The sequence below is a fragment of the Odocoileus virginianus genome, chromosome 12, assembly GCF_023699985.2.
Source record: "Odocoileus virginianus isolate 20LAN1187 ecotype Illinois chromosome 12, Ovbor_1.2, whole genome shotgun sequence".
NCBI lineage: Eukaryota > Metazoa > Chordata > Mammalia > Artiodactyla > Cervidae > Odocoileus > Odocoileus virginianus.
This window is the reverse complement of record NC_069685.1, coordinates 64466726-64483330: the sequence shown is the minus strand read 5'-3', so window position 1 is coordinate 64483330 and position 16605 is coordinate 64466726. Positions and strand designations below refer to the sequence as shown.

Here is a 16605-nt window from a genome sequence, read left to right as displayed (position 1 = left end):
TCCTCGAGTGGATGGAACTAAACAACTAAACATGCCATTTTGCAGCTTGGTTTTGTTTTCACTTTGTCTTTCTTCTCAACTGCAGGCTGAGTCACCCCATTCTTTTTTATTGTCTGCAAAGATTTCTATGGTACGAAGCTACCTTTTATTTAACCACTCCCCCACTTAAAGGCATTTTTCTTCTTTTTTAAATTCCAAACAAGACTCCAGTGACTTCTTGTGTGCGTGCATGTGCACGTGGGATCCTGGAGATACTTTTCTCCTCTTGAAAGATCAGGAACAAAAGGAACAAACAGGGACTCTCCTCGTGGTCCAGTGGCTAAGACTCTAAGTTCCCAATGCAGGGGACCCGGGGTTCAATCCCTGGTCAGGGAACTAGGATCCCATATGCTACAACCGAAAAAATAAAAGATCCCGCATGCCGAAATGAAGATTGGTCCCGAGTGCTGCAACAAAGACCCAGCTCAGCTAAATCAGTAAATAAATATTAAAAAAAAAAATGGAATGAATATTTAAAAATAGATATCGCCCAAGTACTCTCCAATATCACTGCTTCAGGGCCCGTGGGCAGTGCCTGCTTCTTCATTGAAACACTGGTTTTGCTAATCTTCTCCATCTTTGTTCATGCGATGTGCAAAAAAATGGTATTTCATTTTGCTTATTAGTGACACTGGGCATCTTTCATGTTTGTGGCCATTTGTATTTCCTGTTTTAATTGCCTATTCCTGTCATTCACCCTAACCTCTTCTGTGTTAGTAGTTTTTTTCTTATGGATTTGAAACACTATTTCATACATCAGTGAGGCTGGTACATTGCCATGCTTGTTGGCTATTTTCTCCCAGTTAAAACTTAATTTTAGGACTTTCCTGGTGGTCCAGTGTTTAAAATGAATGTTTCAGGCTTCCCTGGTGGCTCAGTGGTAAGTAATTCGTCTGCCGATGCAGGGACACAGGTTTGATCCCTAGTCCAGGAAGATCCCACATGCTGTGGAGTGACTAAGCCTGGGCCTAGAACTACTGAGCCTGTGCTCCAGAGCCCGGGAGTCAAAACTGCTAGAGCTTGTACTCCACAAAAGAAAACAAAAGGAAAAAAGAAAAAAAAAAAAGAACACAAAAGAATAGCCCCCACGATGAGAAGCTCGCACACCACGATGAAGAGTAGCCCCACTTGTTGCAACTAGAGAAAAGTCCAGGCAGCAACAAAGAACCAGCAGAGCCAAAACTAAAGAAATAAAACCATATTCCAAAAAAGTTAACTCCCAAACCTCTTGGTTTTAAATGGCTACATAATTTTCACCTTAATAGTAATTCCTATTTTGGATATCTCATTCCTGCCCACCACCCCCCCCCCCCCCCCCCCAGCCATTATAAACAACATCATGATGAACATATCTTGTGGACATTAACTTTTTTTTTTTTAGGAAAATTCGGTAGAAGTGGAATTTACTGGGTCAAGGGTATGTATATTAAGGATCTTGATACATAAGTACAAAATACCCTCCAGGAAGATGGTACCGCTTCACATACTCTTGCAATAATCCATCTGTGTCACTTTCCTGTATCCTTGACAAGGTTAGGTAATATCCTTTAGCTTGGCCATTGTGTGCCAAATTATTTTTGACTTTTTTGCAACCCCATGGACTGTAGCCCACCAGGCTCCTCTGTCCATGGGATTTTTTTCAGGCAAGAATACTGGAATGGGTTGCCATTTCCTTCTCCAGGGGATCTGTCCCACCCAGGGATTGAACCCGTGTCTCCTGCATTGGCAGGCAGATTACCACTGAGCCGTCAGGGAAGCCCAGCTTGGCCATTATGACAGGTGTATGTTATCCAGGGCTCCCATGACAGATGACTGCAAACCCAGTGACTGAAAACAACAGAGATCTATTTTCTCCATGTTCTGGAGGGTATTACTGTAAAATCAAGGTTTCATCAAGGTCCCTCTGAAGTTTGTGGGGAAGAATCCTTGTCCCTGCTTCTAGCTGCTGGCAATCTCTAGCATTCCTTGACTCCTGAAAGCTAAACTTCCAATCTCTGTCTTGGTCTTCTCAGGACACCAGTCATTGGATTTAGGGAGGATTCCCCAGCCCATTACCCCATCTCTTTTTAATTTGCTGCGCCAGGTCTCAATTGAGGCATGCCAAGATCTTTTAGTTGGGGCATGTGAACTCTTAGTTGCAGCATGTGGGATCTAGTTCCCTGACCAGAGATCAAAACTGGGCCCCCTACGTTCATAGCGCAGTCTTAAGTCAATGGACTGCCAGGGAAATCCCACAACCTCACCTTCATTTAACTGATTACATCTACAAAGACCCTATTTCCAAAGAGGGTCACATTGAAGTTCTGGGTGGATAATATTCACTCCCATAAAATAGGTAAAATGGGGTTATTTTAATATTTGTCTCTTAATTGAAAACAGACACACAACCTCAACAGTTCAGAAATGCTAATGACAAATCTTAATGTAGAATGGCTTAGAGATACTCTTACTGCTTGGGCTAAATATGCCTCACCTGAGACAGGTAATCAATTAAGCTCGTTCTAACCCCGCTGCCCTGAGCTTGTCATCAGGTGCTCAAGGATATTGTAGAATAACTTTTCAAGTGGAGATTCCTTAAAAAACTGGAAACAGAACTGCCATATGACCCAGCAATCCCACTTCTGGGCATACACACCAAACAAACCAGAACTCAGAGACACGTGTACCCCAATGTTCATCACAGCACTGTTTATAATAGCCAGGACATGGAAGCAACCTAGATGCCCATCAGCAGACGAATGAATAAGGAAGCTATGGTACATAGACACAATGGAATATTACTCAGCCATTAAAAAGAATACATTTGAATCAGTTCTAATGAGATGGATAAAATTGGAGCCCATTATACAGAATGAAGCCAGAAAGATAAACACCAATACAGTATACTAACACATATATATTGAATTTAGAAAGATGGTAACAATAACCCTATACGCAAGACAGAAAAAGAGACACGGATGTATAGAACAGACTTTTGGACTCTATGGGAGAAGGCGAGGGTGGGATGATCTGAGAGAATAGCATCAAAACATGTATATTATCAAATGTGAAACAGATCGCCAGTCCAGGTTGGATGCATGAGACAAGTGCTCAGGGCTGGTGTACTGGGATGACCTGGAAGGATGGGATGGGGAGAGGGAGATGGGAGGGGGATTCAGGATGGGGAACACATGTAAATCCATGGCTGACTCATGTCAATGTATGGCAAAAACCACTACAATATTGTAAAGTAATTAGCCTCCAACTAATACAAATAAATGAAAAAAAAAAAAAAAGAGGATTAGATCAATAATTTCCAAAAGAAAAAAAAAAAGTTCCATTTTATTGTTTTTCGCCAGCACACTATCCTCAAATTGGGTAAAGTGTAGTGTAATGTACATGGCAAATCTTCAACCCCCAGAATTATTCTTTACTTCATTCTTAAAAAGAATAGCCTCTACTCTGGCTCAGGTCTTGGTCTGGCCCCCAGAGCCGTACGACCTCTGTCAGGTCATGATTTCTGCAGGCCTGGACTTCCCCTTCAGGAGGATATGCCTCAGGTAGGCAGTTGTTCCTAGGGCCTCTCCAACCCCTGCATGAGTTTCCCAGCTGACTCTTCCCCCATCAGATGCTAGTGGTTGTTCTGGCTCTGGCCCCATCACGCCAGGCTCTAGGTGAAAGATGGTGGGCAAGTGAGTCACTCGTCTTCCCAGGCCAGTCACCAAACAGAACCAAGCCCTCTACTGCTCAGCACATCTCCATGTTCTCTGTGGCTGCTCCCAGCCATGCTGTCCCTTACAGCCATGAGAAGATGAGCTGTGGCCCAGAGAGGTATGCCAGCTTCCCCAAAGATCCTCAGCAAATTAAAGGCAGAATGGAGAATAAACATTTGTTCCCCAGCTGCCTCCACAGCGCTTCCCTATGGCCAAGCCAGTTAGCTGTCCTCTGCATGACTCAAGAATGGAGCTATCAGCTTAAAGGCCAAAGCTGAAGGTTCACACCTCCAGCTCTAGCTCCCGGTGTGAAAACTGGAATTCTCTGGAAGTTAACGGGAGAGCCAGAATAAGGGAATCTGCCCTTCAGATGTCTGCAGAGAACTCTGAAGTGGTGTCAAATAACCAGTTAAGTGAAGAGCAGGTAGTTAAGAAGATGCAGAAGCAGGTCTCAAGGACAATTTACATTTATTTGCTGATGACTCTGACTAAACATACTTCAAACACAGCAGAAGTTCGAGTCTGTCAGGTGACGCCATCTCCTGTCGACAGCTAAAGGTGGTCCGTGCAGGGACCCGAGCATGTCTTCAAGCTGAGGCCCCGGCTCTGGGCAGACAGCTGGCGCTGGACCTGGTCCTTCTGGCCTGGACGGGGGCCTCCTGGGAGCTACTCCTTGTTCTCATACTTGTGCTTGATGTGCTTCCACAGCTTCTGCATTTTAAAGACAAGAGCCACGGACCGAGTTTAGCGTCTGACATTGTACAACGCCTCCCGCAGCCTGGACTCTAAAACAAGCCTGAGAGAAACACGTACCACATCCAGACAGCTTGCAGTGGGCAGTCCGGAAGCAGCACTAGGCCTGACACACATTCCCAGCATTTACACAATGCTCTCAGTGAGTGTGTCAGGGAGGGGGACGCATGACCTCACCCGACAGGTAACAGGTAGAGAGACCAAGGGACCTGGGCGCCCAGAGCACACAATTATTAAGGAACAGAGGCTGGAAAATGTCTCATTTCTTCAATTCCTAGGTATTACTCAAGAGGTCCTAAGAGCCTGGCCCCCAAATACTTCACATTGAGCCCTATTTTAACCTCATCAGACTTATGATCCCTGGGTCAGGAACTAGCTGTATTCTCATTCATAAAAGCACCAAGAATGGGTGGATTACGACAGTCTTCTGAGATGCCTTACCCACATACTGAAATGGCCAGGGGAACAGCTTGCAAATGAACAGGAGCAGCACTTTTAAGGACAGAAAGCTACCCTGGCCACAGGCTGTACATCAGGGGACAGAGCCTGCCTAGGCAGTAGGGCCAGACAGTTTCAAATTATTAACAGAGTGGTGGAACACAGCTTACTTGTCCAGGACGTCCCCTAGTATGAGCCATAAATTAAATACTTTAATTTAACGATATAAAGTATGCAGAGCACTCGGCACAGTGCCTGGCACACAGTGACTTTAAAAGATGTTGTTATTCTCTAGCTTATGCTTCCACTTTCTCCCTGGGATTGTAAAAAATGCTAGTTTTCGAGTGGTACCTCCTACCACCTACTGCGACACCTTGCCAGCATCTCATGGAATCCTCACAATAATTCCCTGAGACAGCTACTATCATTTCTATTTCACAGATAAGAGTGAAGCTCAGAGAGGTTAACTCACACAAGTTATTAAGTGGTAAGGCCCGGTATTCCCACCCAGGGTTCTCTGCTTTTATACCCTCCCGATCCCCTGATCCCCCTCACCCCTTAACCACTATTAATACCACCGCTGCCAGCACAGAAAGGCTTCGGAACTGAAAAGTGCTGTGTAAAAAGGCCAGCCCCAGTGTCTAAGATGTCCTTATTCACGGCCCTCGCCCGCTCAAATGTGCCCTTGAAACCCTCAGACGAAACAGGGGGTCCAGCCCTGACTTGTCACTGGCCTCCTGGTGGTGTGGCCCCAATAAATCCTTTGCTCTCACTAGGCTTTAGTTTTCGCTTCTGCCAATGGAAAAGTGGGTGTGTGGGGTGGGAGGCAGCGATACTAACAGCCCTTGCACAGTGGGAGCTATTGATCCTGTTGAACATTTTAGGATTCATACCGGGGGGTAATGGACAGACGGCAGTCTACAGATAGAAAACATCCAGGGTTCCTCCGCTACTCGTAAAAGTAGACTGAGTCCCGCCCCACCTTCACTCCCACTGTCACCCCTCAGAAGGGCCCAAGGTCAGGGACGGTTCAGGCCCTCACCCCCTGGTTGATGTGTTCGTAGATCGCGTCTGCGCCTTGATCGAAGGCGCGCTCGAAGAACAGGGCGCCCACGGCGATGGTGAGGGCGAAGGTAGAGGTCCTGCGGAAGAGCACCGAGTACAACCTCGCAGTCAACGTCGGGGCCGCCATGTTTGTCCGCTGCAGAACGAGCGCCGGCGCCGCGACGACCTTTCCCTCCAAAGGGCCTCCACGTGTAATGCTTTATGGGATCTGTAGTTCTTCTGAATCTCGGCGCGCGTCGTTTTGAAGAGTGGAGGTAAACTGATGGCTTGAGCAGGATTAAGGTCTCCTAAAATCTAGATCATGGGATCCCAAACAGCTTGGTGAGACGTGTTACTGAATTCTACTTCCTAAGCATTAAAAAGAAAAAAAAAAAGATTTAATATTTTCACTACAACACCCAGAAGCTCTCACGCTTCCTCCACTTCCGTTCTGTTTCCGCTTTGATTCGCAAAGGTTTCTGGGAAGGGCGGGACGTTCCCCAACGGGAGGACTACGAATCCCAGCAAGCAGTTCGCGGTGTGAGGGCGCCGGAGGAGGAGCTCGGAGCCGTCGGGCCCCGTCGAAGCAGGTATGTTCTGTGAAGGGCACATCGAGGGAGAGTTTCTCCTCACCATCCCCGCGGGAGGACTTGGGCCCTTCCAACTAGGTCGGCGAGCCCTGCGGCGGGCCGCGCTATTTAACACGACGTGGACTGGATACGTAGGCGAGGCCCGGATGACCGATCTCAAGCTTGTCCCCACTCCTGTCGCCTGTCAGCCCCAAGTCCAGGTCTAGAGTTGAAACCTATGGCAACAAGTCGGGTCCAGGGGGCTGAGTCCCTCTGCCCGACCACCGGGGAAGAGGCGATCCTGCCCCTGCTTCCATTCCTCATCCCTGGGTTTCGCAAGCTGACAACCTGGCTTGGAAGACGGGAGACCTAGATCCACTCTTTGCTTCTGGGGAATAGAAGTAGCAAGAACTTCGGAGGACGAGGGCGGTCCAGTAAATGTTTTCTAAGAGGCCCTGGGCCCTGCACTGGGGATTCAGCGGTGAACAAGTCCCTGCCCTCGCGAAGCACTTGTTCTAGAGTGTGTGGGGAGGGGCAGTAATAACAAGTAATACTAAGAAGAGCAGAAGACAGGTTGATTGGGGAGGGAGTGGTGGTAATATTTTAGCCAGGGTGCCCAGGACAACACTTAACCCTAGACCTGAGTGAATGAATAGTCGCCGTTCAAACAGGAAAAAAATTGGTGCAAAGGCCTTGAGACTGCTCTGTCCTGGGGTGTTCCAGGGGAAAAAGTAGAATGAACTGTGAAGTAACTCAGATCAGCTCATATATGGCCTAGTAACCCATGATAAGGAGTCTTATTTTTTCCTTATTGTACTAGGAAGCCACTGATGGGTTTTAAGCTGGGGTGTGACATGATCTGATTGTGACAAGCTGGGGTGTGACATGATGTGACATGATCTGATGACTTTCAAGGTCATTTCTGGCTGCTCTCCCGAGGTCAGACTGAAAGAGGGGAAGTTGCTGTGGTGGGAGTGGAGGCTGGATGGTAATTTAGATTAGGTTGTGGATTAGAGTAGTGATCAGATTTGGGATGTATTAAGGGGGTGATTCAAACAGAACAAGTTGACAGATGCATGTAGGGGGTTCAGTTCAGTCGCTCAGCTGTGTCAGACCCTTTGCGACCCCATGGACTGCAGCATGCCAGGCCTCCCTGACCATCACCAACTCCCAGACTTTACTCAAACTTGTGTCCACTGAGTCAGTGATGCCATCCAATCATCTCATCCTCTGTCGTCCCCTTCTCCTCCTGCCCTCAATCTTTCCCAGCATCAGGGTTGTTTCACATGAGTCAGCTCTTCGCATCAGGTGGCCAAAGTATTGGGAGTTACAGCTTCAACATCAGTCCTTCCAATTCAGGACTTATTTCCTTTAGGATGGACTGGTTGGATCTCCTCGCAGTCCAAGGGACTCTCAAGAGTCTTCTCCAGCACCACAGTTCAAAAGCATCAATTCTTCGACGCTCAGCTTTCTTTATAGTCCAACTCTCACATCCATACGTGACCACTGGAAAAACCATAGCCTTGACTAGGTGGACCTATGTTGACAAAGTATTGTCTCTTCTTTTTAACATGCTGTCTAGGTTGGTCATAGCTTTCCTTCCAAGGAGTAAGCGTCTTTTAATTTCATGGCTGCAGTCACCATCTGCAGTGATTTTGGAGCCCCCCAGAATAAAGTCTGTCACTGTTTTCCCATCTATTTCCCATGAGGTGATGGGACCAGATGCCATGATTTTAGTTTTCTGAATGTTGAGCTTTAAGCCAACTTTTTCACTCCTCTTTCACTTTCATCAAGAGGCTTTTTAGTTCCCCTTCACTCTCTGCCATAAGGGTGGTGTCATCTGCATATCTGAGGTTATTGATATTTCTCCCAGCAATCTTGATTCCAGCTTGTGCTTCTTCCAGCCCAGCGTTTCTCAGGATGTACTCTGCATATAAGTTAAATAAGCAGGGTGACAACATACAGCCTCGACATACTCCTTTTCCTATTTGGAACCAGCCTGTTGTTCCATGTCCAGTTCTAACTGTTGCTTCCTGACCTGCATACAGGTTTCTCAAGAGGCAGGTCAGGTGGTCTGGTATTCCCATCTCTTTCAGAATTTTCCACAGTTTATTGTGATCCACAGAGTCGAAGGCTTTGGTGTAGTCAATAAAGCAGAAATAGATGTTTTTCTGGAACTCTATTGCTTTTTTGATGATCCAGTGGATTTTGGCAATTTGATATGTTTCTGCCTTTTCTAAAACCAGCTTGAACATCTGGAAGTTCACAGTTCACGTATTGTTGAAGCCTGACTTGGGAGAATTTTGAGCATTACTAGCATGTGAGCTGAGTGCAATTGTGCAGTAGTTTGAGCATTCTTTGGCATTGCCTTTCTTAGGGATGGGAATGAAAACTGACCTTTTCCAGTCCTGTGGCCACTGCTGAGTTTTCCAAATTTGCTGGCATATTGAGTGCAGCACTTTCACAGCATCATCTTTTAGGATTTGGAATAGCTCAGCCGGAATTCCATCACCTCCACTAGCTTTGTTCATAGTGACGCTTCCTAAGGCCCACTTGATTTCACATTCCAGGATGTCTGGCTCTAGGTGAGTGATGTAGGGGGTACCGGAAAGAGAAATCAAGGATGAAATCAAAGTTTTGACCTCAGCAACTTAAAATCAATGGAATGATTTTAGCTTCTGTTTGGCCATGTGAAGCTTGAACTGCTCCTCAGACGTCAAATGGAGGTGGTTATTGTTCAGTCGCTAAATGGTGTCTAACTCTTTGTGACTCCATGGACTGCAGCATGCCAGGCTCCCCTGTCCTCCACTATCTCCCAGAGTTGCTCATATGCATGTTCTTTGATTGAGTGATGCTGTCTAACCATCTCATCCTCTGCCGCCCCCTTCTCCTTTTGCCTTCTTTCCCAGCATCAGGTCTTTTCCAATGAGACAGCTTTTTGAATCAAGTAGCCAAAGTATTTAGCTTCATCACCAGTCCTTCCAAGGAACATTCAAGGTTGATGTCCTTTCCTTGACTGGTTTGATTTCCTTGCAGTCCAAGGGACTCTCAGGAGTCTTCTCCGGCACCACAGTTCAAAAGCATCAGTTCTTTGGTGCTCAGCCTTCTTTATGGTCCAACTCTCATATCCATACATGACTACTGGAAAAACCATAGCTTTGACCATATGGACTTTTGTTGGCAACGTGATGTCTCTGTTTTTTAATACACTGTTAAGGTTTGTCATAGCTTTTCTTCCAAGGAGCAGGCATCTTTTAATTTCTTGGCTGCAGCCACCATCCACAGTGATATTGGAGCCCAAGAAAATAAAATCTGCCACTGCTTCTGTCCAGAGGGTAATGGGGATTTGAATCTAGAGTTCAGACGAGAGACCTGAGCCAGAGATAAAAGTCGTTTGTGTAGGTGTGGCATTGAAAAGCAGGGACCAGATTGGAAACCTGGATCTACCTCTGACTTGTAAAAGCAACTGTAATGCCTTATGAGGTGATGGGGAGGAAAAATGTGAAATGCTTTATATCCATGACCAGTTATTTTCTATTTGCAAAGCATCTTGGTAGCCTGTTGGGACAGGAGATTGTGAAGCTTCTGGGAAAGAACATTTGTATCTTGCTGACAGCTTGTCTGGTTGATGGGAAGTTAAGAGGAGGGAGGAATTATTTTAGGTGAGATGGGTAGGGAAGACCACAGGGAATTAAGGTGTGGCTTGTTTTATTTATTTATTTATTTTTTGCCTTTTTAGTTAATTCTCATTTGGGAGCAACACTTTTTTTTAAAAAAAATCTTTTTCTTTAAGCTATCCCTTTCAGTTTAGAAATTATTATTCTATATTTAAACCTAAAAAAATAAGAAAAATAACCTTAACTTTCCTTTTGATTAATATTTGAACTCAAGTTGAGCAAACAAAATTCCTTTAAACATTCAGCCATATCTTCAGCCCAATTACACTCCCTTACACATTTAATTCCACTTATACATTTAATATATTTGATTTTCCTTTTAAGTACTTCAGATATATAACCTAACATAATTTCCCCAGAATACTTAAACAATTAACTAGAAAAGCAAATAAATTAAACTTGTAAATGTGATAAATTTTAAGTTCTTGTAAACAGTTTGATACTTTTAATAGACTTAGTCAAGTTCTCTTATGTCACTTTTTCTCAGTCTGGGGATTCAAAAAATACTGGTTCCATCTCTGTCATGAAATTAGAATATGGGGGGTGGGGGGCACTCTTAGTAGCTTTTATAGCACCCCAGGTGTTATATCCTGGTGTTTAATATGCAGCCAATGTTTCCAACCTTTGCTAACTCCTCAACTTAAAATAACAAGTGTCATATAAATTACTGACAGATAATTTATCAGTTGTGTGCTTGTCCTCAGTCACTCAGTCTTGTCAGATTCTTTGCGACCCCATGAACTGTAGGCTCTTCTGTCCATGTGAATTTTCTAGGCAAGAATACTGGAATGGGTTGCCATTTCCTCCTCCAGGGGATCTTCCCGACCCAGGGATTGAGTCTACATCTCCTGCATTGGCAGGCAGATTGTCTACCACTGCACCACCTGGGAAGCCCATTTTATCAATTATCTAACTACAAATTTCAACTTTTATATTTTAAATTGGAATCAATTTAATCGATTCCTGAAAAGCCATGCTTTTCTCTTGTATACTCAACAGAAATCTTTTCAGTGAGACACTTTTAAGTACCAAGTATAGACTGATTATCGATAAATTTAGGACAAGAACATTAATATGATACCTGAGCTGCTCTGCTACCTGTATTTTCTTTTCTAAAAAATGACTGTCTCCATTAATCAAATTCCATGAAAAGTAAAAGTCGCTTAGTCATGTCAGATTCTTTGCGACCCCGTGGACTATACAGTCCATGGAGTTCTCCAGGCCAGAATACTGGAGTGGGTAGCCGTTTCCTTCTGCAGGGGATCTTTCCAACTCAGGGATTGAACCCAGGTCTCCTGCATCGCAGGCGGATTCTTTACCAGCTGAGCCACAGGGAAGCCCAAGAATATTGGAGTAGGTAGCCTATCCCTTCTCCAGAAGATCTTCCCAACCCAGGAATCAAACCAGGGTCTCCTGCATTGCAGGTGGTTCTTTGCCAACTGAACTATCAGGGAATCCAAATCAAATTCCATACATGTGTCTTTAAAAAAAAAAAAAAAAGATTTATTTATTTGCTATTTATTGTTTACTTCATTGCTGTGTGCAGGCTTTCATTCCGTATGGAGAGTGGGGGCTTCTCTTTGTTGAGGAGCCCAAGCTCTAGAGCGCAGGCCCAGTAGTTGTGGCCCATGGGCTTAGTTGCTTCCATAGCATGTGGAATCTTCTGGAACCTGGAATCAAACCCGTGTCCCCTGCATTGGCAGGTGGATTCTTAACTGCTGGACCTCTGGGGAAGTCCTCTATTTTCAATTTTAATCTCTCCTGGAGTGTGACAGGAGACATAGCCAGTAAGAAAAGTGTTTTATCCACTTTTCTGAATTATGCTTTGCCTTCCGGTCGAGTCAGGGTTTCAGCACACCAAGGGTGTTCATAGACCAGCACATTTCCGATTGGGACACGAATTTGGGGGCTGTGTCCACCCAAGTGACTGCCTTCAGCAGAGGCTGCCAGTGGCATGCAGGGGAAAAGAAGGTTGATGAACAGTGGGACCTCAGTTCTCCAGGCTTTTATTTCTTGGGGGTATATGCTAGGGGGTGCTAGACTCGCTGGTTAGAATGCAAATTTTTCCAGACCTGCTGAGTCAGAATTCCTGAGGATCTGATTCAGGAGACTTCATTTTTAATAAGCTCCTCACCAGGAGCAATGGAAAAATTTGAGGAGTTGTTTTCAGAGGGTTGATCTGATGCTGCCCAGAGTGGGCTGAACTAACGAGGCTGATGCAGGGACTCAGCAGTGGCTCAGTGGTAAAGAACCCGCCTGCCAATGCAGGAGACATGGGTTCAATTCCTGGTCTGGGAAGATCCCTTGGAGAAGGGAATGGCTTCCCACTCTGGTTTCTTGTCTCTCTGGTATTCTTGTCTGGAAAATTCCATGGACAGAGGAGCCTGGGACCCTGAGTCAGACATGACTTAGTGACTAAATAGCAACAACAAACCAGATGTTATTGAAATTAAAATGTGAGAAAAAGAAAATAAAGGGCAGGGGGAGGCTGGTCTAGGTGTGAAAGGGTGAGACGTGACTTGGGCAGCAGTGGCAGAGAGTCCCATGGTATTGGGAGCCCAGGCCTGGCGGTGGTGGGGGGAGGCTGGAGAATGTTTTGGAATCAGGGCGTGTGGTTCAAGAGCCTCCTTCAGACAATTTTTCCCTTCTCCTGTTTGGGAGCTCTGTCCTTTCAGGAGGCCAGGATGAGAGAGCTGTGTGGTTGCTACAAGACCGCGGGGGCATCTGAGGGAGACCCTTAGCATCTGGGGGAGCCCATCAGGGGAGACATTTGGGTCTCCTAGGCACTGCTGTTGGAGCTGGGTCTCGAGCAGGCAGTCTGCAGGCCTCCCGCGTGGGGCGGGTCTGATGCCACCGACTCCAGACGGTGGGCATATGCGATGCTGGAATGTTGCCGTGCTCCTAGTGGGCGCGCCATAAAGCCACCCTCTGGCCGAGGTTTGCTGTTTACCTGGGGTCTGGTGGTGCCATAATCAGAAGAAATGACAGGTGAGCCCGCGGGCAGCATGGGGAGAGCACAAGCCTGGATCATTACAGGCTGCCTCCCCGCCCCCGCGGCCGAGCTATTGGCTTATTTTAGCCTTGTGCCAAAGCCAGCTCTGGACCCGAGCCGCTGGCGATGAAAGGAACTAAGAATATCAGTGGAGCAGCCTCAAGGTGGAGCGCTGGGGAAGGGAGAGCCGGCCCCAGGGCGAGAGGTGGCCCCACCGGGCCCTGACACGTGTGATGGCAGCTCCGTGGCAGGTGCCTGGGGATCCTCAGCACCCACCGGCCCACCCGCAGCGCTCAGGCTGATGAGAGGTCATCAGGGTCTCTCCCAGCTGTGGCTTTGAGCAAATTAGGAAGTGAGTGTTTCTGAACGCGTGTCCCCATCTGTGAAATGGACGCACTGGTGCGTGCTCAGACGGTCTGTGAGGATCAGACAAGAGAATGCCTTGCACGACGGAGTCAAATCTGATTCTCTTTTCTTCCCTCTTGCTCCTCACTGCATCTCAGCTCATTGGTCATCCTTTCCTTGAGCCCGCTGGGTGTGGGCTAAGTGGGTCAGGGGGCCTCTGCCGGGAACAGGAGCCCTGCGGGGAGGGGGAGGGTGACGTTCTTGCCTTGGGGGGGCCTCGTGTCTCTCTTCTCGTCCTCATGCTTTTCCCCATATTCAAGCTTATGGAGAGGACGGTGGGTGAGCCGGTGAGCAGGCGGCGGGAGGCCTTGGGCAGGGGTGGGCAGGTCCCTCGCTCATCCTGGCAGCTGCTCTGCGTTTGAGCAGGTGCAGCCGCTGGACGGACAGACGGCGCCCTCTGCCTGGTGGAGCTGTGTTCTAGCGGGGATGCAGCCTGTTTGACAGTAAGTCAGCGTGTGAGACGAGCTCTGGAAAGCAGAGCAGGTGGCAAGAGGGACAGACGTGTCTGCTGCTGAGACTTTGGCTGCAGTTTTGAGTCAGGTTTGGGGGGAGCAGTGAGCCCCCCGGATGACAATGGCAACAGCAGTCACAGCCTCCACTCTCCGCAGTGGTAAATTCACAGCAGCGGTGGGGTTCCTGTTTTCTAGCTGAGGACAGACTCCCGGGAGATGGAAAGGACTTTCCGGAGGTCACCCAGCTGATAAGTGGTAGAACTGGAATTCAAACCCAGGCCTGTGTGACCCCAGAAGATGGTCCCACCCCAGCCTTGCCCTCTGCCCGTGACCACGCGGAGCCAGCCACTCTGTCACCTGGCAAAGGTCCAGGGAGCCAGCAGATGCTGTTACCACCGCAGACCTGGTCTCCAGGAGTGGGCGGGCAGTGCCGCCTGTGTTCCCGGCGAGGGAGCGGGGCCGGATGGGCCTGTGTTCCCGGACGGAGCTGCGCTCACATGGTGCAGAGCGTCCTCGGAGGACGGGGATGAATCACGGCTGCAGAGAGGGCCCGCTTAGTCAGCACCCCATGCTGGCATCTGGGCGCCAGGGAGACATCCGGCCGTCCCCACCCCCGCCCCTGCCCTGCCCTCCCGCTCAGGACTGCCAAGTGCGGTGGTGCAGGTTGTGCCCTGTGCAAGGACGCCCAGCACGCTCCGCCTGCAAGTTGTGTGTCTGTCAGAGCGTTCTGCAGCCGCACCCCTCCTAATGTGCGCTGGGGCACTGGAGCGGGAGGTCGGGAGCCCTGGAAGTTCACACCTGGGCGTTGCCCGGCCGAGGTCACCTTGCTGGGGGCCAGCTCCTGCCCAGGGACAGGGCCTCTGCCTCCTGGGGTCAGGCCTGTGAAGTGCTGGCCCCCGTAAAGCCGCTCTGCTCCCCTGACCGCATTCCCTGGGCACCTGGGGCCGGCAGAGCTGCCGTGCAGGCGGGGGTCTTAGGCTGCCGTGGGGCTGTGAACTAGCTTTGTGCCGCCTTGTGCTGGGTGCTGCAGACAGCTCACTTCCCCTCTCCTGGCCTCACTTTCCTCATCTGTATTATGGAGCAGCTGATCACAGAGGTCACTGGGCACTGATACCCTGGCTTTATGGAGGCCAGTAATAATGATGGTGATGACGGCCAACGTTTCTTGAGGCCTGCTGTGGGCCAGGCTCTCTGTGTTAGGGGTGTGTGTGTGTGTGCTTTTAGAGATCTCCTGGCCTAAATACCTACCTCCTGCTTTCCATGCGGGGAGACTGAGGCTTAGAGAGGGCATGTGACAGAGCCACAGCCTGGCAGAGCTGGGATGGGATGCACGGCCCATTGACCTGCCCTGGACGGCTGAGCGCTTCCCCTGCCCGATGAGGGGTGGCTCGGTGGGCGGGGGGAGGAGGCAGGGGTGGGTGTCGGTGCTGCGGCAGCCCTCAGCTGAGACTGGTGTGTCCCCGTGGTTTGTGCATGTGAGAGACGGGGAATGCTCGAACACACGTGTACACAGACACACACAGCCCGGCCCCAGGGCTCAGCGTTTGAATCGGTGTCACTGGGTAGGTTGGGGGGGTGGTGTGTGTGAGATTTTCATTTCCTGGTGGCTTGGTGGGTGGCTTTCCCAGCAGACCTGAGCCCCAGGCGTGACGAGACCTGCTATTCTTCCTGGAGGTGTGATCTGGAGCACCCCAGAGCCCCTCTCTGGGCCTCAGTTTCCTCCTTGGTAAATGGGATCACGATACATACCTTTTGGGACTTGAAGGTGCCATGTGGTCCTGGGGGTGTTGTGAGTAGACAGCAGAGGAAAGCTGTCATCGGCATGATCTGCTGGGAGGAGACTGTCCCAGCCGTGGGGAGTGTGGGCTCCAGAGCCCCCTGGCCGCTGTCCAGCAGCATGATCTTGGCTCAGTCATTTCACTTCTGGGAGTCTCAGAGCCCTCATCTGAAACCTTACAGGTTGTCCTGAGGATTCAATGAGATGACGCCTTCTGGAGCTTTTAGCCCGGTGCGGGCCTGTAGTAGGTGCTCAGTGGAACCAGATACTACATAACATTTATCGTGCACTTGCGCAATGCCAGACATTGTTAGTATCATTCACATTGCTAGTGTCGTTTAGCTGCTAAGTCGCACCCAACTCTTCTGCGACCCCATGGACTATAGCCCACCAGGCTCTTTTGTCCATGGGATCCTCCAGGCAAGAATAATGGAGTGGGTAGCCATTTCCTTCTCCAGGGGCTCTTTCCAACCTAGGGGTCGAGCCCACGTCTCCTGCATTGGCAGGCGGGTTCTTTACCACTGAGCCACCATGGAAGCCCTGTATTGCTATTTCTCTTTTACGAATAATTCATTGGATAAGCGAACTTCTGTGTGCTGCTCGCTAAGCAATTAGCCAGCCCATCAGACCCACCGCCCCGTATTCCCAGCTTGAACGTAGAGGCCTGGAGGGGTCTGGGGTCACGCAAGTGGCTTCCCAGTGCCTTGGGGGATTTTGCTCAGCCGAGTCTGCCAAGAGCCCCTGTTCCATCACAGCTTCCCGAGGGA

The 16605-nt window shown here is 48.8% G+C and overlaps 2 protein-coding genes across 3 annotated transcripts in view; one reads left to right on the top strand and one right to left on the bottom strand.

Annotated features, from left to right (window-relative positions):
* Positions 1–4182: 4182 nt before the first annotated feature.
* On the bottom strand, positions 4183–6173 carry UQCR10 (ubiquinol-cytochrome c reductase, complex III subunit X). The gene is made up of 2 exons (XM_020907125.2): positions 5965–6173; positions 4183–4442 (listed from the first exon to the last, which is right to left on the bottom strand). Exons 1-2 carry the CDS (start codon positions 6112–6114, stop codon positions 4398–4400), a joined length of 195 nt encoding a protein of 64 aa, XP_020762784.1. The 5' UTR covers positions 6115–6173; the 3' UTR covers positions 4183–4397.
* A 274-nt stretch (positions 6174–6447) lies between these two features.
* The window catches only part of ZMAT5 (zinc finger matrin-type 5), a 22345-nt gene continuing 12187 nt past the window's right edge, over positions 6448–16605 (top strand). For both annotated transcript variants that reach the window (XM_020907122.2, XM_020907124.2), the window contains exon 1: positions 6448–6556. The gene's annotated coding sequence lies outside the window, so the exon portion shown is untranslated. The remainder of the gene's footprint in view (positions 6557–16605) is intronic.

Excerpts from the sequence above, each read along its gene's own strand:
- UQCR10 (XM_020907125.2), bottom strand. The coding sequence starts at position 6,114 with ATGGCGGCCCCGACGTTGACTGCGAGGTTGTACTCGGTGCTCTTCCGC. Across the intron at positions 4,443-5,964 it reads ACGAACACATCAACCAGGGG|AAGCTGTGGAAGCACATCAA; the intron begins GTGAGGGCCTGA and ends TTTAAAATGCAG.